The 22,618-nt window shown below is 47.3% G+C and overlaps 1 protein-coding gene across 1 annotated transcript in view; it reads left to right on the top strand.

Moving 5' to 3' along the window:
- The window catches only part of LOC311224593 (TRPM8 channel-associated factor homolog), a gene marked incomplete at both ends in the record, with an annotated part of 41,988 nt that extends 20,449 nt beyond the window's left edge, over positions 1-21,539 (top strand). Inside the window, 4 exons of the mRNA XM_084309629.1 lie at positions 5,836-6,066; positions 8,111-8,334; positions 10,681-10,794; positions 21,297-21,539. Of these exons, the coding sequence (XP_084165755.1) occupies positions 5,836-6,066; positions 8,111-8,334; positions 10,681-10,794; positions 21,297-21,539 (812 nt within the window). The remainder of the gene's footprint in view (positions 1-5,835; positions 6,067-8,110; positions 8,335-10,680; positions 10,795-21,296) is intronic.
- Between the last annotated feature and the right edge of the window lie 1,079 nt (positions 21,540-22,618).

Here is a 22,618-nt window from a genome sequence, read left to right as displayed (position 1 = left end):
TATAGAGGATATTCGTCATCAATGAACTGAAAAACCTATCAGAGAGAGAGAGGGGGAACGCGAAAGAGAGAGAGAGAGAAAGAGAGAGAGAAGGAACGAGAGAGAGGGTGAGAAAGAGAAGGAGAGAGAGAGAGAGAACGAGAGAGAGAGAGAAAGTGTTCAGCCGTGTTGTTGTAGCCAGAGAGAGAGCGCGTGAGGAAAAGTGCCAGTCCGGGGCGCGCGAGCGAAAGAGAGAGAGAGAGCGGGGAGAGAGAGAAGGAACGAGAGAGAGAGTGAGAAAGAGAAGGAGAGAGAGAGAGAGAGAACGAGAGAGAGAGAGAGAGAAAGTTCTCGAGGAGGGAGTAGAATTCGGCCGAGCGCGCGTCGCTCCAATAAAACATCCCCTTAACAGCACTATACCGTATTTCTGTGAACATGCACGCCTCTGAATCCAACCATGCGACCACACAACCGCTTCCACCCCTCAAGCCGCGCGAGCGAAAGCAAAGCGCCGGTCCCACCGCAGAGCGCACGGCGGTGTTTGTTCAGAGCGGTTATAAACTAACCACAACTGCATATAATATAACACCCGCTCCTTCTCAGACCCGGAGCATATATACCCACCTATTTTTAATCAACTAGGTTGTCAATGCATAGTCTGAAACTGCAATGTGGAGAGAGAGCCGTTCCCTCGCGCCGCGGCCGCATCCCTCTACCACAGAGCAGCACACTAATGCAATATGGACGATATTTATTCCAATAGTAATAGGTTATTTATTCTAATAATAATAGGTTGGCCTCCCTACCACTATTCATTAAAATATAATGATAATGGCCTCCTTATCAACAACATAACGCACCGGTTTTGTATCCCGTGATGAATATTCATATATCCACTTGACTCGACTGGAGACATGGCTTCACTCATCATATGGAACTTCATACATGTGTTCCACATTATTAATTCAACACACATATCAGAACTTTTTCGTACCACTTTCCTTCTAACTAATAGTGACCGTGACGACGGGGGCCACGTTGGAAAGGTGCTAACCCCTAACCAGGGACTTTAACCCGGGGACTCTAACCCCTAACCAGGGAACTTTAACCCGGGGACTCTAACCCCCCTAACCAGGGAACTTTAACCCGGGGACTCTAACCCCCCTAACCATATATCAGACCTCCACTCGATAAAGAAAACAACAACTGCACGAAATCCTATGCAGGCATATTTCATTCAAATGACAAACCTATTCTAAATTTGGAATTTGCCAATTTGCTGAACATTTAGTAATGGGTTTTCAGCTCACCTCGTCATTTGAAGAAAAAGCACCGGCTCTCGTTTCGACCTGGACCAATGCACTCAACCGTTTATGACTCGTCAGTCAGTCCCGGGACGAAATGCACGACACGGACAAGAAGACAAACAACAACAAAAAAAAAAATAAAAAAAAAAATACAGATTATGATCAATTATTCCTGTGCTCTCACATATACCAATATTCAGAACAAATCATAAATTTAGAGTTTTCAATGTGCAGGAATTTCAGTTAAATAGGTGTAACCTGCTCACCTTTTAAATTTTTTAGCGCTTGTTTTGTCACTGAAGACGAGACACCTTGGTTGGGACTCCAGACGACAACTGGTTCACCGCGATCAATCCAATCCCGAGACGAGCCCCCATTTGTTAGGAAATACCCTTATAGTTCTTTTATTGAATGAAGCAGTGAGACAAGTTGAGTCTGAAGTCTGGTGCCGCCAAGGTTTTTATCTCAAGTACACAGAGAACACAGGAAGGATAGCTCTTCAATCCGGACCACGCACCTCCGCACACAGAGCGAGCCAGTGCCAAGTGGTGGTATCGTCAATACATCGTCACATCATTTATACATTTCTCGTCAGAATGGTGTGTGTATATCTCTCGGTGTGTATCCATGAATGTGTGTGTGGTGTGTGTGTGTGTGTGTGTGTGTGTGTGTTGGTGTTTGCTTAGATGGGGTGAAGGAGGGGCTGTATTCCTCCACTCTCCTTATCAGATGGTGTGTGTATTTCTCTCGGTGTGTATGCATTGGTGTCTGTGTGGTGTGTGTGTGTGTGTGTGTGTGTGTGTGCTGGTGTTTGCTTAGATGGGGGAAAGGAGGGGCTGATTCCTCCGCTCTCCTTATCAGATGCTTTTCTGTGTGTTCATGTGTGTTAGTGTGCTAGAGTGTGTGTGTGTGTGTGTGTGTGTTGGTGTGTTAGAGTGTGTGTGTGTGCTAAAGTGGGGGTGTGTATGTCTCTCTATGTGTGTGCATTGATGTCTGAGATGACGGCATATAATTTGTGTGTGTGCATGTGTGTGTGTTAAATTGAGAGACATGAGTTTGCATGTCTAGGTGTCACTCTTGAACAAAAAAAGGGGGGGGGGTGTGTATCTCTCTCTATGTGTGTGCATTAGTGTCTGCGTGATGTGTCCGCAGAGTGTGTTAAAGTGTGTGTGCCGGTGTGTGTGTAGGCTTGTGCATGCTCCTGATATCATCATGCACCTGTTGTCCAGACTGTTTCAAAGGGGGCCCATCTGTTTACACAGAGACCGTTTCTTGGGGCGGCCTGTGTCTACACAGAGACATCTGACGTCAGTGTACAGATATTGACAACAGATCAATGAATTAAAACTATCAAGTTACTGTGTGTTGTTGTAGCCACCGGTTAATTCGTGATTTTTTATTGGTTTGTCATGACAAACCAATTACATAATCCAACATATGTGTAAAGGCACAACATATTCCAGTTAACGGTATATTTTTTTAATTATTAGTTACGGCGAAATCAATACTTCCATTTGTATAAATTGCGTTAATGGGAGCTTATTATTCCTGCCTTTCTGAGGAGCTTGTCGCAGCTCATGTGCATGCGCGCGCTCGGCCAATCAGAGCAACGCGGAAGGACAAGTGGGCTGCCGAAAAGTATTCACGCGGCCTGGTACCCCCCGGCCCCCCGTCTATTGTTTACTTTCTTTGCATGTGCAGGTGCGCTGATTGCCGCCTGGCTCGTGGCCTTTGACAGCCTACTCTGGTGGAAAGAGCAGATAGGGTCGCTTACATGGAGCAATGGTGCCATCATCTGGGGGGGAAATGCACACACTAGCTCATGGAGCTGTGAACCATCATTGTATGATGTTATTTATGAATGATTCTAATTTTAAACTGTACAGGCTTTGATTTCAAAATATGTGTTTAACATGGGAGTCAACATGTCCAGTCCTGACACTAGGGTGAAAGTGTGACACTTGTTGTTCACGGGCTTAATAGTGATTGTTTTTAAAAAACAAACATGGATTATTATTGTAATGTGAGTGCAAGATGTGATACTGAGCTACTTCTTTGACATATACATAAAATCTAGCCAACGCTATCCACAAACAAAAAAAAGGCTTTTTGTCCAGTTTTGACACTAAGGTGCCTCGAGGGTTTTAATGCATAATTCAGCACCTTATGCACATGTTTGTTCTAGTTGTTGCCCTGTAATGATGATGACTGGCTCAGTAACTGCTCAGTAACATCCCACAGTCTGCTCAGTAACATCCCAGGGTCTGCTCAGTAACATCCCACAGTCTGCTCAGTAACATGATAACATCCCAGGGTCTGCTCAGTAACATGATAACATCCCACAGTCTGCTCAGTAACATCCCAGGGTCTGCTCAGTACAGGGTTAGAAATTAAAACATATTCCAGTTAACGGTATATTTTTTTAATTATTAGTTACGGCGAAATCAATACTTCCATTTGTATAAATTGCGTTAATGGGAGCTTATTATTCCTGCCTTTCTGAGGAGCTTGTCGCAGCTCATGTGCATGCGCGCGCTCGGCCAATCAGAGCAACGCGGAAGGACAAGTGGGCTGCCGAAAAGTATTCACGCGGCCTGGTACCCCCCGGCCCCCCGTCTATTGTTTACTTTCTTTGCATGTGCAGGTGCGCTGATTGCCGCCTGGCTCGTGGCCTTTGACAGCCTACTCTGGTGGAAAGAGCAGATAGGGTCGCTTACATGGAGCAATGGTGCCATCATCTGGGGGGGAAATGCACACACTAGCTCATGGAGCTGTGAACCATCATTGTATGATGTTATTTATGAATGATTCTAATTTTAAACTGTACAGGCTTTGATTTCAAAATATGTGTTTAACATGGGAGTCAACATGTCCAGTCCTGACACTAGGGTGAAAGTGTGACACTTGTTGTTCACAGGCTTAATAGTGATTGTTTTTAAAAAACAAACATGGATTATTATTGTAATGTGAGTGCAAGATGTGATACTGAGCTACTTCTTTGACATATACATAAAATCTAGCCAACGCTATCCACAAACAAAAAAAAAGGCTTTTTGTCCAGTTTTGACACTAAGGTGCCTCGAGGGTTTTAATGCATAATTCAGCACCTTATGCACATGTTTGTTCTAGTTGTTGCCCTGTAATGATGATGACTGGCTCAGTAACTGCTCAGTAACATCCCACAGTCTGCTCAGTAACATCCCAGGGTCTGCTCAGTAACATCCCACAGTCTGCTCAGTAACATGATAACATCCCAGGGTCTGCTCAGTAACATGATAACATCCCACAGTCTGCTCAGTAACATCCCAGGGTCTGCTCAGTACAGGGTTAGAAATAAAAAAAAAATTCAAGGGCTTTTTTTGCCCCCCTTAATTGATGTTCGGGGGCTATATATATATTTTTTTTCTGTGCAGTTTTGGCGCCCCCCTCTATATCTGCAACCATTATTATTATTTTTTTTAAACTTTGACCAGTCAGCTGGTTCTTTTTAGCAATTATCGCTTTTTCATCGCACTCATACTTGGTCAAGTTCGACCGACAGAAGCAGGCTGAAAGGGTTCAGATGGGGGGGAAAGACACTCTGGGAAAGGCACGGCTGCCGTCCGGGATTCGAACGCGCTCAGCCCCAGATCCGCGCGAGCGCGGTTGTCCACGGCGCTGAAATAGCACTCGCGGTACGTGGTGAGCTACTGGAGCTCCCCCAATGCAACCATTATTTTTACATTAAAAAAATTCTAACATAAGGGAAAATGAGCCAAAAATCTAAAACGGTCGGTCGGTCTGAGCCTCAGCTTTAGGTGTTCACAGTCAGAACATGCTAGAGCGCTGTGCATTGATGGGTATCGGTCAAGTGTTTATAGAATTGAACGTTGAGGAAACTGCGGCGCAGTGGTGAATCTCGCCTAGGGCGCCAAATGGGCTATGTCCGCCCCTGCCAGTGACTGCTCAGTAACATCCCAGTAACTGCTCAGTAACATCCCACCCAGTGACTGCTCAGTAACATCCCAGTGACTGCTCAGTAACATCCCAGTGACTGCTCAGTAACATCCCAGTGACTGCTCAGTAACATCCCAGTGACTGCTCAGTAACATCCCAGTGACTGCTCTGCTCAGTAACATCCCAGTGACTGCTCAGTAACATCCCAGTGACTGCTCAGTAACATCCCAGTGACTGCTCAGAGGGACTGGTACCGGTACGCAGGCCTGAGCTTGAGAAACACTGATCAACAATATCAAAGACAGATTTACAGCTGTACTTTTTCAGGCATGCCTACATTTCCCCAGTCAGCTGTAGGATATTTTCTAATTTCCCTACCTGGACATTCAATATTACGCTTATTAATCTCTAAATCTATCACTATTTCTGGACCTTGATAGTCTTCAGCATGATTTATATCCCTGTGTTTTGTACTAAAGTTAATAAACAAGTTTATGAACAAAAGCACTGAATCCCTGTTTATTCCCTGAGTTATTTTCCCCCAAAAGAGCTTTGGTATCATCAGAATAGAGATGAATTATTGCTGAGACCTTGACCGCCTCTCTTTCTCCAGGTGTGACAACACCAGCTGATTGGTTGTCGCTGCGTACAGCCCCCTCCCCCTGGGCGGAGCTAGAGTTTGAAAATATCGTCCTTACCTTGCCGTCAAAAGAAGTCCGGGGTCTGGATCATCCTGATCAGGTTGCGTCACTTTGGGACGATGTCATGAAGGCCGTCTATGACCTGGCAGCCCATAAGTTCCAGCGCAAAGAGCGCATTGTTGCAGATGTCCAAATCTCCGCGGGTGAGTCTTCATTCTTGTTCCCTCCAGGGCTTGGTGATATCTGAAAATATAATAGTACTATATCCTCATGTGTAAAAGTAGTGATGTACGCCCCACAACGTTTTCAGAGCAGAGTTTTAGTTTCTGAAAAACTGGGGAATGGGGAATCAAAGCATTGCTGCCATTCTGTATCCATTCATTTCTCCAATTTTAGGCTGCCAACTGCAAAAAACTATAATTACATGCTGTGGAAATGTAATAAATATAATAATAATGCACGTTATTTATATTGCACCTTTCATACAAGAATTGCAGCCCAAAGTGCTTCACAGCAGTGATATAGACACAAAATAGACATAGGCATAACATTGGCATAAAGTTGGCACATTTATAGACAGGCATAAAATGAGCAGAGAATTGACATTAAAATATTCATTAAATGAAAAGTCATTAAATATTCTTTTTTTTTGATCCACTTTTTCTCCCATTTTTCTATATTTTCTCCCATCCCAATTTCGTATCATCCAATTCAACCCTCCCCTGTCACGAACGCTGTTTCTTGCCTCCCACAAGCCGGCTGCAATGTGGACTAAGTCATACATAGCACAAGTCCCCTCCGGTACTTGAGGTAACAGCAGTCGCATCTTTTCACCTGCGCAGCTCGATCTCTCAGTGTCGAGGAGTAACGCGTGGGAGGCTCACGCTGCCCCCGACACTTCCTGATTCTACTGCGCAGGCGCACCAACCGACTTGTAGGAGTCGCTTGTTCACAACGTTCGATCCCCACCCTTCAGTTTTCCCTCCCCGTAATACGGCCAATGTGTATTACTGCGGACGACCAGCTAAACTGAAAACAATGTGGAGAGCTGGATTCGAACACGCGAATCCTAGCGTCTCCACACTGGTGGCGAGTGCCTTGCCCACTACACCACCTAGCCGCCCAAGTCATTAAATATTCGATGAAAAATAATGAGATTTATTTTTTGAAAATATTGTAATATTAAAATATTAAAATCATTCAAATCTATAAAAAGGATTGTGATAGTAGCGGCTGGGTGGCGCAGCAGACATTGCGCTCGTCACCAACGCAAGAGACACCGGGTTCGCCTCCGGCTTGGGCGGCCGTCATACTGGCTCAATTGGCAGAGTCAGCGGGTGGAAGTCGATGGGTGGTAATCTGGTAGTTGTGGACAGCCACTCCTACAGGTCGGTTGGGGGACGCCTGCACAGCAGAGACAGGAAATAGCGGGGGTAGTGTGAGCCTCCCACATGTTACACCTCGCCAATGAGAGTCCGCGCTGGCAGGTGAAAAGATGTGACAGGCTGCCTCCTTGTGTACCGGAGGGGACACGTGATGCAAGGCTTCTATCCTCCCTACGACCGACCTGTGGGGGGCATATGCGAGCAACGTTAAAGACGGGAGGGGATCATTTGAAACAGCGAAATTGGGATGGGAGAAACAAATAGAAAATAAGGAGAAAAAGTGGATAAAAAAAAATAAAATTGTGATAGATGTTAAAATGTCCAACCCCAAGAGGGCTTCCTGCACAGGTCCCTCCCACTCCATGGTCTGAGGCCCCTTGTATTGGGAACCGTGCAAAATAAATAAATAAAAGCAATGCATAAAGTGCAGACATAGAATGAGTAACAAACATGTAATATAACAGCTTTCTATGGTCATGTTTCTTTTTAATCGTGTCATAGTCTCATCTCTTCCAAACTGTGTAAATGTCTGATGCATTCAAATCTGAAAATAATATATGTTTTTTTTTTTTTTTTTATGAGCTCACTCCAATATTCAGAGAACTTTGATCTGCTTTGAACAGATCAAGTTGAGGTCCACTTGTAACCATATAGTCACTCTCTCTCTCTCTCTCTCTCTCTCTCTCTCCTCTCTCCTCTCTCCTCTCTCCTCTCTCTATATATATATATCTGTCTTCCCCCCCACTCTCTCTCTATCTCTGTCTCTCTCTCTCCCCCATCTCTCTCTGTCTCTGTCTCTCTCTCTCTATCTCTCTCTCTATCTCTCTCTCTCTCTCTTTCTCTCTCTCTTAACTCCTACCAGGTTGGCTGCATGCAGGCTACCCTATTATGATGCATTCCACCATAGCCAATGAGCTGGTCGACGTTGAGACGACCCGGCGCTCTGGCCAATGGGGCTTCTACCATGAGCTCGGACACAACCAACAGAGAGGCTGCTGGGAGTTCCAACCAAACACCACAGAGTGCACATGCAACCTGTGGTCTGTGTATGTGAATGAAGAGGTGCTGGGGATCGACGGTGCAAAGGTGGAGTAAAGCTGTCCAACTGAAAACAGTCTGGAATACAGTTAATAGCCTCTAGTTTGGTATCATACCACATGAAAACAGTCTGGAATACAGTTAATAGCCTCTAGTTTGGTTTCATACCACATGAAAACGGGGTTCAATGGGGTTTTCAGATCATTTTCTACTTCTGTTTCCGATAGACCTGCGTGACCTTTAAATGCTGAAAGATTACAGTGTTCTTCAGCCTCTAATCAGCTCGTCACCTGCTGCTCCGTGACTTTCCTCTGCGTTTGTCATCGATACTTGGTTATCTCATGTCACACACATCAACCCCGTCCATGCAATCCGTCTCATAAGAATTCGACACTGGCAAATGTGGTACCTTTCTTGGAAAATGTTGTTTATTCCGTAAACAGCCTCTGCACCAGATGGAAAACAGTTCTGAAATGTCCTTGAAAAGCCTTTGAAGAAACTAAATTCATTATTCTAACAATCTCTCTTCTGTTACCCCGCTCGGTGGTCGTGCGGCCTATCTGTCCAAAAGGCCTTCCCTGTTAGCCAAAGCTAGCGATGTCATGGCATTCCCTTCCCCCACCCCCGAGGGGAGGAGGGATCGTTTCAAAGTCTCTGTCAACGCGTCTGCTCGTCTCCGCCTCGTGTCCTAGTCTAATTTGTCTTCTGAAGAACTCACAGCTCATAACGTCTTTCCCCTAGCAACGGGGGCCCCGCCCCCTTTTCTCATTACTAAGTGACACGATACCATGGCAACAGCACTTTTGGTCATCTTTGACCCACTAAACGCTGTGGTTACACTGCTATGTGACGAGCCCAGTGCTGCTGCAGACAATGACCTTGGCTCGCTGATAAAAGGCCCTCATCTGACTGGAGACACACATAGTGACTGATACTGTCCTCTTAAAACGAATATCTACGAGTAGATGCCGTCATCTGCAGATATTTACATTATATACACTGAAAAACAGGGCCATTCTTTCAATCCTCCCTTTGAATCTTAATTAACCTTCAGAATCAACAAACTACTTGGTTTTTCAATTAATTAGACTGTTGTTTTGACGCATACTACTTCATCTCTCGTGCACAAGAAATGAAGACGGCATACGGTCAAACCCAGTGATCTTGCTGTTTGATGTCTGTTTGCGCTTCCCCTCGTGCACAAAGGAAAACCGAAACAGACCACCCAAACCAACAACAACCAACTACTCATAACAATTAGGGCTCCTTTGTCTGCTCCCAATAATTCTATCTTGTCCTATCTTGTTGTTTTTACCCACCCATTGCAATGTCCATCTTACAATGCGGTTTCCCCTATGGGAATTGTCTCTTCGGATAGAAAACCCTCGCTTCTTTGTGGTCCCAAGATAAACCCCCCCCCCCCCCCCCCCCTCCCTGGATCCTGGTGGAGAAATGGTTTATCAGTCCCGAAAGGACTATATTAACATACCCCCTATATACCTTCTATATATATCTTATATATCTATATATACTCTCGATCTCTTGATTGACTCTGAAAGAAAGTCCCTGTTTGTCCATGATTCAACAATAAACACGCCCATGGTCTCTGTTCCTAATGCCTCAAAACTGTCTCTTTAGGAAAGCCTCGTCCCGTCTGCCTCGTCCTCCCCTGAGCAACACCCCCTGTGATTGCCGGACTCCGCCTCGTCGGTGGTCTCCCCGCTCGCTGTCGGTCCATGGTCCCAGGAATCTGAAAAACGAAAGGGAAACCAGGAGTTTTCTGTACACAGACATTCCCCTTGGGTTTTCCCGAAAGCTCATTCCCCTCGGGTTTTGGCATTTTTATATTATACTATGGCATGACTTGCAGTTCATTCCATACTGTCATTTCAGGTTTGCTATATATATTTTCCCTGCAAGCCCCTCCCATGCCCACACCCTCTATGCTGTGTAGACGACGTGAGTGCCTTACAGCATGTGGCGCTATCGCTATCACTATTCCACCACCTTCTCAACACCCATATCTGTCCCTACAGGGCCACCCTTGCCCCTAGGGGTCAGTAAGAGTTTCTATCCATTACAAAAGGTGTCCCCCACCTTTAACAGTATTTTCACTTTGAAGTCTCTCAGATGAGTAGCTCTGAAGCATTTTAATCAAAGCCAATACAGCATAATGTTTGTAAAAGAAGAGGATGCTCATTGTGTCAAACGCCTTTGACAGATCTACAAACAGGGCAGCAGAATGTTTCTTTTGTCAAGGGAAGATACTATATAATTTATAACTACAGTAGTGGCTGAGATTAATAAACGTTAATGTTTATTAACTCTGTTTATTAACTCTCACTCTGTCTTTATCCATTTTACGTCATGGTGAATGTGATGTGTGCAACACAGGCACATGAATGCTTGAAGCCGGAGGAGAGGAAGAACCGAACCGAGGAGTATGTGAAGGGAGGCAGGAACCTTGCCAGCTGGAGTGTGTGGACGGCCCTGGAGACCTACCTGCAGGTGATCAAAAGTTGTCCTACTGTACATTCTGAAGGGGAAGAGAAAGTAGGCTTAGTTCTATGGTTAGAGGGATAGTTCAGATCTTTTTAATCTAGCTGTATACTAGATAATGTCTGTATAATGTCGATGGGGTCAAGCTTCTGTCTGTATAAGCGGACTGGAGCTCACTGAACTCTACTTTGTGTGCATTGTGCAGTACATTTCAGTTGACAGAGCTTGACCCCATTGACTTTGTATTAGTTTGGCTAACTAGCCAAAACTTGTATGAGCATGGATCATGCTGGGAAAGGATTCTACCATCGACAACATCATTGGTAAGTAGGAAATAGGGCTAGCGTTCCACCAATCAGAACTATCCCTTTAAGCTAAAGAACCAGGAACCTACCTTTAACAGTAAGGGTCAGACCTAGCTTTAACAGTAAGGGTCAGACCTACCTTTAACAGTATGGGTCAGACCTACCTTTAACAGTATGGGTCAGATCTACCTTTAACAGTAAGGATCAGACCTACCTTTAACAGTAAGGATCAGACCTACCTTTAACAGTAAGGGTCAGACCTACCTTTAACAGTAAGGGTCAGACCTACCTTTAACAGTATGGGTCAGACCTACCTTTAACAGTATGGGTCAGACCTACCTTTAACAGTAAGGGTCAGACCTACCTTTAACAGTATGGGTCAGACCTACCTTTAACAGTATGGGTCAGACCTACCTTTAACAGTATGGGTCAGACCTACCTTTAACAGTATGGGTCAGACCTACCTTTAACAGTAAGGTCAGACCTACCTTTAACAGTATGGGTCAGACCTACCTTTAACAGTAAGGATCAGACCTACCTTTAACAGTAAGGATCAGACCTACCTTTAACAGTAAGTGTAACTGAGGGGTACAATTCCCTGACTGTATTGATAAGTATGGTATCATTAAACCACTACCGCTTTATGTACTTTAACTACTGGCCACACAGTACATGATATAGATATGATGAACACTTTCCCACCATGAAACCAAGTCCACACAAATGTATAAGTCGAATATTTAATATATAGCAAAGGGTATATACAACGTTCACTTAATGACATTTATGATTTGAATGCACTTGTAAGGCAAATGAGTATTCGTAGGCAAATCAACATTGAATGTCCAATCTCTGGTTACGCAGGAAACAAGTATACAACCTGGTTCTTTAGGGAACTATAGCGATGGTACTTAATGATTATAGCTGGATATACTAAAGGGGGGTCCTGCTGGTTGTAAGTCAGTAGGGGGGGGGGTTAGGAGAGCCGCCGGCGATATCCCATCTGGCCAACGATTTCTTGGGAGAATTCAGAGTGCTGAACACGGTGCCCACAGAACCTTGGTCCACAGATGAATACAGTTGGGCCCTCTTGTAGACGGTAGCTGCCGGTCCACAACGAAGAGACGTGAGGCGACCTCACTCGGGGTAGAGCGCCGTCTCACCTGGACTCCTCTCGGGGGGTAGTTCCAACACTCACCAGTGTTGGCTGTTATCCATGGCATAAATCAAAGCACCCAAAGCAAGTAGATAATCCAAGCCGTGTAGGGCTCGCCGTCGTCCGGGTAAGGTAATCCAATGTGCAGGTCCACTCGTCCTAGCCCAGAACTCCTCGGATGAAAGCACCACACGTGGTCTGCCCAGCCTGGTTAAGACTCTAGATAACGCGAGGAAACGATGGGGGTACTACTCACTGTATAACTCTAACCGAACGATGCACCATACATAATAGACTATTATTAACTTAATAGAAATACGTCCCACTTGACGGTATAGTGCCAAACTATGACAATTCAACTATTAATCCACACGATGTCTCAATGCCATTCTGAGGCCAAGTTGACCATACTGCACCACACGTGTATCGTGGGTGAGGCTTAACGTCTTGCCACTAGGTTGGAGGGTAAAGAACTAAGGGCTAAGGGACTAAAAGAAAGTTCTACTTTACTTGCGCCATATATATATGCGCTGTGAACAAATAGTACCATTCGTATTTCGCCAGACGTATTCCTACGCGGAACCGGGCTAGTAACGACATGTTCGTCGGCACGATTGAACTTGAACCAAGGGGCTTGGCTGCTGGCGCCAAGTTCTTGTCCAATGAGAGAATGAAACTATTATGGGCTGTTAGTAGACTAAAGGGATATTCAGTGTATATGTACAAGGAATATACAAGGGATATCAAACGATATACAAATACTATTAAATATATATCCATAAATAAATATATATATTCGGTTTAATCTGATCCTTCACAACAGCCGCCCCCTAATTAGTCCCACCTAATTAGCTAAGCAGAGACAGATTAACCGCACTGTCTACCACTCAAGGTCCGCTGTAAGGGTCAGTCAACTCACAAAGTCGTGGGGTCATGGTCGTCATCGATAGTGTCTGGGAGTCTGGGCAGTTCTATTAGCCTCGCCACGGGTCGTGTGTAAGTTCGCCCTTGGACAAGCACCTCAGCTGCTCGGACCTTGCCATCGGCACCGGTGATCACTTTGCTTACGCGGCCAGCCGGCCACATAGCTCTGGGTAGTGACTGGTCGATAATCATGACGACTGTTCCTTCTGTCAAATTGTCTCTCTCTTTTACCCACTTCTGGCGGGTCTGTAGAGACGGTAGGTAGTGGAGTAGAAAGCTGTTCCAAAACTTGTCAGCTAGTACTTGACTGTACCTCCACATTCTTCGGCCGTTCGCTTCTTCAGGCCTGTACATTGTCTGGGGTAGCGCGGGGTCCAGCCGCCCCATCAAGAGTGTGTTGGGGGTGACTGGGTCGACATCTGCTATATCACTGGAGACGTAGCCGAGGGGCTTGGGGTTCAATACTCCCTCGATCTCCGTGAGGACTGTCATTAGGACTTCTTCCGCTACAGTCTGGGCCCCAAGCACGGCGTACAGGGCTGTCTTTATAGAACGTACTTCTCGTTCCCAGGTTCCACCGAAGTGGGGTGCGTTCGGGGGATTAAACTGGAAGTCAATCTGGGATGGAGCGAGGTGGGTCTTAAGTTCTGGGCCCATAGCTTGGAAGCTCTCTCTCAGCTCTCTTTCTCCGCCTTTGAAGTTTGTCCTGTGATCAGACAACAATGTAGACGGTTTTCCTTTCCGTGATGTGAATCTTCGGAAGGCCATAAGGAATGAGTCTGTGCTCATGGTTGGAAGGAGTTCGATATGTATCGCTCTGGTGGTCATGCATTTGAATACAATACCCCACCGCTTCTCGGTTCCTCTTCCTTTCTTTATATACAACGGGCCAAAACAGTCCATGCCTGTGGAGTGGAATGGTTTGTCGCCGAGTCGGAGGCGACAGGGAGGTAGGTCAGCCATCCGGGGTATGCTGGGCTGCGCGCGCCACTTTCGGCAGTCTAGACAGGTTCGCTGGAAGCGTCGCACTGCTTCTCTTCCTTGAAGTATCCAATAGCGACGTCTGATCTCCGCGAAGACTCTCTCTGCTCCTGCGTGGTGTACATCCTCGTCGTATTTCTTCATGATCAGCTCTGTGACCTTGTGTCGGCTGTTCAAGACTATCGGGTACTTAACGTCATCCGGTAGATTGGGGGCCCTCCACAGACGACCACCCACTCTGATGAGATTATGGGCGTCGCTCTCGGGTGCCAGGTGGAGCAATCTGCTGTCTGATGGGACGGGCTTTCCTCCCTGTAGACAGTCTAGCTCGTCGGGGAACGAGTCTCTCTGGGCTCGTTGTAGTAGAAGAAGTTCTGCTTCTTCGTAGTCAGCTGCTGAAATGTCGGCAGTGGGCTGAATCTCTGGGTGGTGCCACAGAAATGTCTTTAGTTGCGCACTCTGTAGGGTGAGGCAATCATCTATGTTGGGGTCTGTGGAGGCGACTGTGCTCAGTCCACAGAACATAGGTTTCTTGTTCTCAGCCTCCTCTTTACTCGCCTCCCGTGGGGTGGGCGTAGACCACTCTCCTTCCGGGAGCTTGAGGAACTCTGGTCCGTCACTGTAGATGTTGTGACGGGTGAGGTCATCTAGGGACATTCCCCGGGTGATGACGTCAGCTGGGTTGTGTTTGGTGTCCACATACCGCCAGCTCGCTGCTTCTGTTAACTCTTGAATCTCTGTGACTCTGACTCCCACGAAGACCTTGTATCTGCATGAATCAGACTTGATCCATGTGAGTACTGTCGTGGAATCTGACCACAAGATTGTTCTGTGCACCGGAATGGTGAGTTCACGTTGGATTAACGTGGCTAGATGCGCTCCTGCTAGGGCTGCGCAGAGCTCTAGACGCGAGATAGATTGTTGCTTTCGTGGGGCTATTCTTGAGCGAGCCAGGATGAAGGCGGTGTGTATCTCTCCTCCCTTCACTTGGGCACGCAAGTAGGCCACTGATCCATAGGCTACTTCGGAGGCGTCGCTGAAGACGTGTAGATCCATCTTGCATGTCTCTGGCCTCACTGTGGGTGGGAAGTAGCTGCGGCGTATATTGACGCCTGGGAGTGAGCGGAGTTCCGTCTCCCACTCTCTCCATGTGGAGGCAAGGGGTGCGGGTATTGGGTCGTCCCAGCCCTGGTCCTTGTCCCATAGTGCTCGTACAATCATCTTTGCCCTGGTGGTGTAAGGTAGAATACATCCCAACGGGTCATATTGTCTGGCGAGTGTTCTGTACACACTCCGTCTGGTGGTCGGTATCGCCGTCGACCTTCCCTGCTCCGTGGTCAGGGGTTTGTGTCTATAGTGGAGCGAGTCTGTTTTGAAGCGCCAGACTAGTCCTAGTGTCATTTCTTGGGCTTCTCCTGGGATGGTCGCCATCCAGGTCTCGCTACTGGCTGCCTTGTCCGCGGGGGAGAGGCTGCGCAATACTTGCGGGTCGCTGCTGGCCCACTGCCTGAGATCAAAGCCGCCTTTGATCAGGGAGGCGCGTAGCTTGAGTAGGAGAGCCTCGGCTTCTTCTTGGGTTGAAACGCTTTGTAAACAGTTGTCCACGTAGAAACTGTTCTTCACACTGTGTCGGACCTCTTCATCTGCTGCTGGGTCCTCTGCGACGTGTTTCTGCAGTGCAAATGTAGCACAGCACGGGCTGCATGTGGTTCCGAAGGGGAGGACTTCCCATTGGTAGATGGCTGGGTGCTCATCTCCGATCCTCTCTCTCCATGGTAACCGCAGCAAGGGCTTCTCCTCTGGGGAGAGGCTGCGTAATACTGGGGGGTCGCTGCTGGCCTGCTGCCGGAGATCAAAGCCGTCTTTGATCAGAGAGGCGCGGAGCAACGCACGGCGTCGCCAGTCAATCTTCGTTACGTGTCCCGCTGTGATTAGCTTCTCAATCTCAGCGCGGTACACACTCTCTTGAGCGGGGTCTTTGGCTAGGCGCCGCTCTGTGTTCAATAGATACCGCTCCGTAGCGTCTTTCTTTGCGTGAAAGGTGGGCATTCCCTCCCGCCTCAGGAGTGGAGTTGCGTATCTCATCACTCCGCTGACTGTGACTCTCTTTGTCCCCTGCTCGAGGAGGTTTATGGCGTAAATGTCTTCTTTAGAACGAATGTCTTTCTTTTCGTTCTTAAAGGGCATTGTCTCTAGTGTCCATAGCCTCTCGACATGCTGCAGGAGAGTGGTGTCTTCTTCTGTCACTCTGGAGTGGAGGCAGCTAGTGGCTGCTGTTCGGTTAAGAGATTTAGCGAGGGGGCCTTGTAATGTCCATCCTAGGCGGGTCTCGACTGCTGCAGGACAGCCTCTGGGTCCTGTATGGACCCGGTCTATCGGGACTATGAGGTCTGCATGGTCGGAGCCTATCAGCAGGGTCGGGGTGGCGCCGTCTATGAGCGGGATAGGTAGTTGACGCAGGTGCACATATTTATCCATCAGTTTGGCGATGGGGTAGGTGTACTGTGATAGTCCTATTTCTTGGCTGGTGAAAGCATTTGTAATCCTATACCGTCGCTCTGGCTGCCCGCTTGCTGCGATAGTGAAGGAGACATTCTCGCCTTTTATCGTCTTTAAATCTCTTCTTATTGTCCGAATCGTCATTTGGTTCTCGCTCCCCCGCAGTCCCAGCTGGGCCGCAGCGGACGCGAGCAGAAGGGTCTTCTCTGACCCGTCATCAAGGACGGCGTAAGTGTCCATGACTTTATCTTGGTAGCTCAATGTTACACGGACTACCTTTAAGAGCACTTGGGCTCCGCTGCTGCTGGCGGGGTCAATGTACATGACACTTGCCTTTGTGCTGCTCGATGGTGCAGGTGCAGGCTTTCTTCTGTTACTGTCGTGTAGGACATCTAGGTGGGCTCCGTCACACCGACTGCACCTCTTCTTTAGGCGGCACTCGGCTGCCATGTGACTGCGCGCACATCGGTAACAGCGCCTGTTGGACTTTATCCATTGACTCACTTCTTCTGCATTCATCTTTGTGAACAGGTCACATTGTGACAGCCAGTGTTCCTTCTCGCAGTACGGGCACACCATCTTCCACTTCTCTTTTCTCGAGGGGGTACTGTGGTTCTTACTGCTCGGTACTGATTCTGATTGGTGCATGACAGTCACCGATCTTCTTCCATCGTTTATTCTCCTGGGTCCCTCTCTGGAGCTTGGTGTGCTCCGCACGAACGTATCCAGTCGTAGGCTGCTGACTTCTCTCGCCAGGAAGTCGGCTAGATCGAGGAGGGATGGTTCGGGACTGTTAGGATCACGGTGGTCTCTCTGCCGCCTGAAGCGCTCTTGTCTGGCGGGTGGCAGCTTCTCTAAAATCCTCTCGACGTTAGAGTTGGCGTATAGCTCGTGCATACCCTTTTCTCGTTGCGCTCCCAGCATCCCTACCAGGGACTGCACTTTTATAGACAGGTCGTCTAATGAGCGATTGTCTGTTGCTGGGGGTAGGCGGTCAATATGCCTTATCTCTTGGATTACGTAATCCCATATACGTCCATATCTCTGGTCCAGCGTTGCTAGAGCCGCGTGTGTATGGGGTCGTAGAGGTGGCATAGGCTAGCGCTATATTGTGCGCTCGGGGTACTTTCAGGTGCTTCAGTAATATTGCATACTTGTGGCGTTCATCAGCGACATCCACCATCATTGTCTCTAAGCACATCCGGAGCTCCGTGTACTGTGCTCGATTCTCATAGGTGAAGTCTGGAAACGTCGGTGTGCCAATGTATGACGCCGTGGATGGCTGATACATCGGCGAGCGTTGGGGGAGAGGCCTCCTAGGCGAGTCTCCTCTTGCGCCTCTCTGTGGGCTGGTACCGGCAGGGTACCATGGCCCGCTGGTCCAGGTGCTATTCCTCGGGGCTGGTCGTGCGTCATGTAGCGCAGCGCCGCGGGGGTATAGCCTGGGCTGTACTGGACCTCCTGGTCCGGTGGAGTACTGTGCTGTCGTCGGGCTTGGTTCTCCTCCTCTCCCTCTTCTTCTTCTATCAGGTCCTCTAGATCCTGTAGTCGTTTATTTAGCTTCTCCGCAGTGTATGCCGCTCCTTCCTTGTAGCTGGGTCTCGCTTGGACCGGTCGGGGAAGGGGGTCTGCGGGGGGTATAGGCTTGGTCTGTTGGTCAAGTTCAGGGTCGCTTGCTCGGTTAGGGGATGCTGCCCTTGACTGTTGTCTCGACGAGTTCCTTGAACCCCTGGCGGAGGGAGAGGGTGTTGCCTTGGTGATCAGCTGCTCCATTAGCTGCGCTTGTAGTCTGTCGCGCTCGCCCTGTAGTCTGTCGCGCTCGGTTTCGCGCTGGATGAGAGCGAGGTCGCGCTCTGCCTCTCTTTGGGCACCGTCAGCGGCGCGCTGGGTGTCTGCTCGGTCTCTTGCCATATTCTCTTCCGTCTGAAGGCGTCTCATCTCCAGGTGTATGCGCTCTTCTTCGCTCCGTTGCTGCGTCTGGAGTCGATCGCGTTCACCCTGAAGTCGATCGCGTTCACCCTGGAGTCGATCGCGTTCGGTAGAGGCTGTCAGGCTGACGAGGAACGCCTGTGATAGCATCCTCTCCGCTTCGCTGGGGGAAGACGGTTGTAGAGGTGAGCCGCTCCTGGCTGTACTCGTTGGGGAGTCCTGGAGCTCTATCTCCTCGGCGCTCTCCTCATCTTGTTCCGTGCAGAGTTCTCTCTCTGTAGGGTTGTCTTCCTCCCGGGGCTGGTCGGGGACTACTTCTTCGGTATTGGCGGGGGGTAAAGGCATGTCAGCTCCCTCCTGGTCCCCACCGTGAGCTTGGTCAGTTACATTAGAACCCACTAGGGCCTCTGTGGTCGGGGTAACCTGGTCGTTAAGGTCAGACATAATTTAACTTTCTACTTTTACCGCGTTTACCGTTTGTCGAAGGCTAGGTAGTTGACTGACAGCGTAATCCTCTAAGTACTGAGGTGTCTGTTGTCTGCGCCGCGGGCGTTCTACGTTAGGAGGACCGTTTCGTGGAGTGTTCATCATAGGCCATTTCAATATTAATAACACTATATTAATATTACACTAGTTACCCTCCGGCTCGAAGGACCAATTGTAACTGAGGGGTACAATTCCCTGACTGTATTGATAAGTATGGTATCATTAAACCACTACCGCTTTATGTACTTTAACTACTGGCCACACAGTACATGATATAGATATGATGAACACTTTCCCACCATGAAACCAAGTCCACACAAATGTATAAGTCGAATATTTAATATATAGCAAAGGGTATATACAACGTTCACTTAATGACATTTATGATTTGAATGCACTTGTAAGGCAAATGAGTATTCGTAGGCAAATCAACATTGAATGTCCAATCTCTGGTTACGCAGGAAGCAAGTATACAACCTGGTTCTTTAGGGAACTATAGCGATGGTACTTAATGATTATAGCTGGATATACTAAAGGGGGGTCCTGCTGGTTGTAAGTCAGTAGGGGGGGGGGGGTTAGGAGAGCCGCCGGCGATATCCCATCTGGCCAACGATTTCTTGGGAGAATTCAGAGTGCTGAACACGGTGCCCACAGAACCTTGGTCCACAGATGAATACAGTTGGGCCCTCTTGTAGACGGTAGCTGCCGGTCCACAACGAAGAGACGTGAGGCGACCTCACTCGGGGTAGAGCGCCGTCTCACCTGGACTCCTCTCGGGGGGTAGTTCCAACACTCACCAGTGTTGGCTGTTATCCATGGCATAAATCAAAGCACCCAAAGCAAGTAGATAATCCAAGCCGTGTAGGGCTCGCCGTCGTCCGGGTAAGGTAATCCAATGTGCAGGTCCACTCGTCCTAGCCCAGAACTCCTCGGATGAAAGCACCACACGTGGTCTGCCCAGCCTGGTTAAGACTCTAGATAACGCGAGGAAACGATGGGGGTACTACTCACTGTATAACTCTAACCGAACGATGCACCATACATAATAGACTATTATTAACTTAATAGAAATACGTCCCACTCGACGGTATAGTGCCAAACTATGACAATTCAACTATTAATCCACACGATGTCTCAATGCCATTCTGAGGCCAAGTTGACCATACTGCACCACACGTGTATCGTGGGTGAGGCTTAACGTCTTGCCACTAGGTTGGAGGGTAAAGAACTAAGGGCTAAGGGACTAAAAGAAAGTTCTACTTTACTTGCGCCATATATATATGCGCTGTGAACAAATAGTACCATTCGTATTTCGCCAGACGTATTCCTACGCGGAACCGGGCTAGTAACGACATGTTCGTCGGCACGATTGAACTTGAACCAAGGGGCTTGGCTGCTGGCGCCAAGTTCTTGTCCAATGAGAGAATGAAACTATTATGGGCTGTTAGTAGACTAAAGGGATATTCAGTGTATATGTACAAGGAATATACAAGGGATATCAAACGATATACAAATACTATTAAATATATATCCATAAATAAATATATATATTCGGTTTAATCTGATCCTTCACAACAGTAAGGGTCAGACCTACCTTTAACAGTAAGGGTCAGACCTACCTTTAACAGTATGGGTCAGATCTACCTTTAACAGTATGGGTTTGACCTACCTTTACAATCAGGACCCTCTTTTTGATTTTCTGTTTAAACTCAAGCAAGCTGGTGACTACGGTGTTCTGGCCAAACAGGCTTCAATCTCAACTAGGCAAAGCCACAGTGTCCAGAAAGTGGTCAGATATATTAAAATAGACGTTGACACCACAGAGACTATACTTTATACAATTAAACACTAAATGGACACGAATAGTAGCAGTGGTATAAGTTGTAGTTGTAATAGTAGTAGTAGTTGTATTATTAGTAGTAGTTGTTCTATTAGTAGTAGTAGTAGTTGTATTAGTAGTAGTAGTTGTATTAGTAGTAGTAGTTGTTCCATTAGTAGTAGTAGTAGTAGTAGTTATAGTAGTAGTAGTAGTAGTAGTAGTAGTAGTAGTAGTAGTAGTAGTAGTAGTAGTAGTAGTGGTTTTGGTGCTAATTAAACTTTTCTACAATTTCCTTGTTGCAATACAATGTATTTATCATATACTGTAGATTTTATTTGTAAACTTTGTTAAGTTCACAACAATAATAGTTAACAATACCTCTTAAAAGTCTAACTTGCCCCCCCCCTCACAGCTCAAGGAGGAGTTTGGCTGGGAGTCCTTTAAGAAGGTGTTTGCTGCCTACCGCAACATGACAGACATCCCCAACGGCAACAAGGGCAAGATGAACCTGTACGCAGAGACCTTCTCCAAGGCTGTAGGGAGGAACCTGGTGGACTTCTTCAAGGCCTGGGGCTGGCCTATAGAGCCAGCTACTGAGGAGAACCTGTCCAGCCTGCCTGCCTGGGTGGACCACCCCATGGTCCAGTATGGATGAAGGAAGAGAGACAAGAGAGAGATATACAGTATATACGGTAGAGACAACACTGGGCTTTTAGCAAATCCATCGAAGGGGATCCAAGTGGGACAGGGTTTTTGGTGATGGGGAATCTGTAATTTTCCATTGTAAGAGTGATTCTACCACTGCTATTGACACACAGTGTCAGTAATGTACATTTCTTGGTTATCCAATTTTGTGTTGTTACATGATTAGATTGTATACAAATTGCAAAATAATAAAGTATTTGCAAAATAAAATGTTTGTTATGAGTACTACTACTACTGTTATGAGTCTGGATTGAATAACTTCTTGAATAAACTGTAGGTCATAAGATGGAACAATATTTAATATAATAAACTGTCTGTCATAAGATGGAACAATGTTTAATATAATAAACTGTCATAAGATGGAACAATATTTAATATAATAAACTGTCTGTAATAAGATGGAACAATATTTTACATAATAAACTGTCTGTCATAAGATGGAACAATATTTAATATAATAAACGGTCTGTTTATTGAAGATTAGATTAGAATTAGGGTGTAGGGGCGGTCGGGTGGCGTAGCGGAGATTGCGCTCGTCACCAATGCAAGAGGCTGCGGTCTCGACTCCCGGAGTCAGCATTGCCCTGCGGCTTGGGCCGGTCGTCATACTAACTCGTTTGGCTGAGTTAGGGGGAGGGAAGCCGTGGGTGGTAATCTGGCGTTGTGGACAGCGACGCCTACAGGTCAGGTCTGGGCGCCTACTCAGCAAAAGGCAGGAAATGGTGAAGGCAGCGTGACCTCCCACGCGTTACGCTTCACCAATGAGAGTCCTCGCTGCCAGGTGAGAAGAGAGCCACTGGCTGTCTCCACATGTGTCGGAGGAAGCATGTGGTGGACTTCAGGGTTCCCTTGTACGACCAGTAGGAGGAACATGCGCACAACAACCAGGTAGGGGAGGGGGGGAATTGGCATAACGACAAAATTGGGATGGGGAGGGAAAAAATAAATCTGGCGGAGAAAAAGAGGATACAAAAAATATATATATTAGGGGTGTAACGGTTCGGTACGTACGGTTCGGTACGGGTTTTC

Source organism: Notolepis coatsorum (genome assembly GCF_963971535.1).
Source record: "Notolepis coatsorum genome assembly, chromosome: 1".
Taxonomy (NCBI): Eukaryota; Metazoa; Chordata; class Actinopteri; order Aulopiformes; family Paralepididae; genus Notolepis; species Notolepis coatsorum.
The sequence above is the reverse complement of the archived record's forward strand: the minus strand, read 5'-3'. Positions and strand labels throughout refer to the sequence as shown.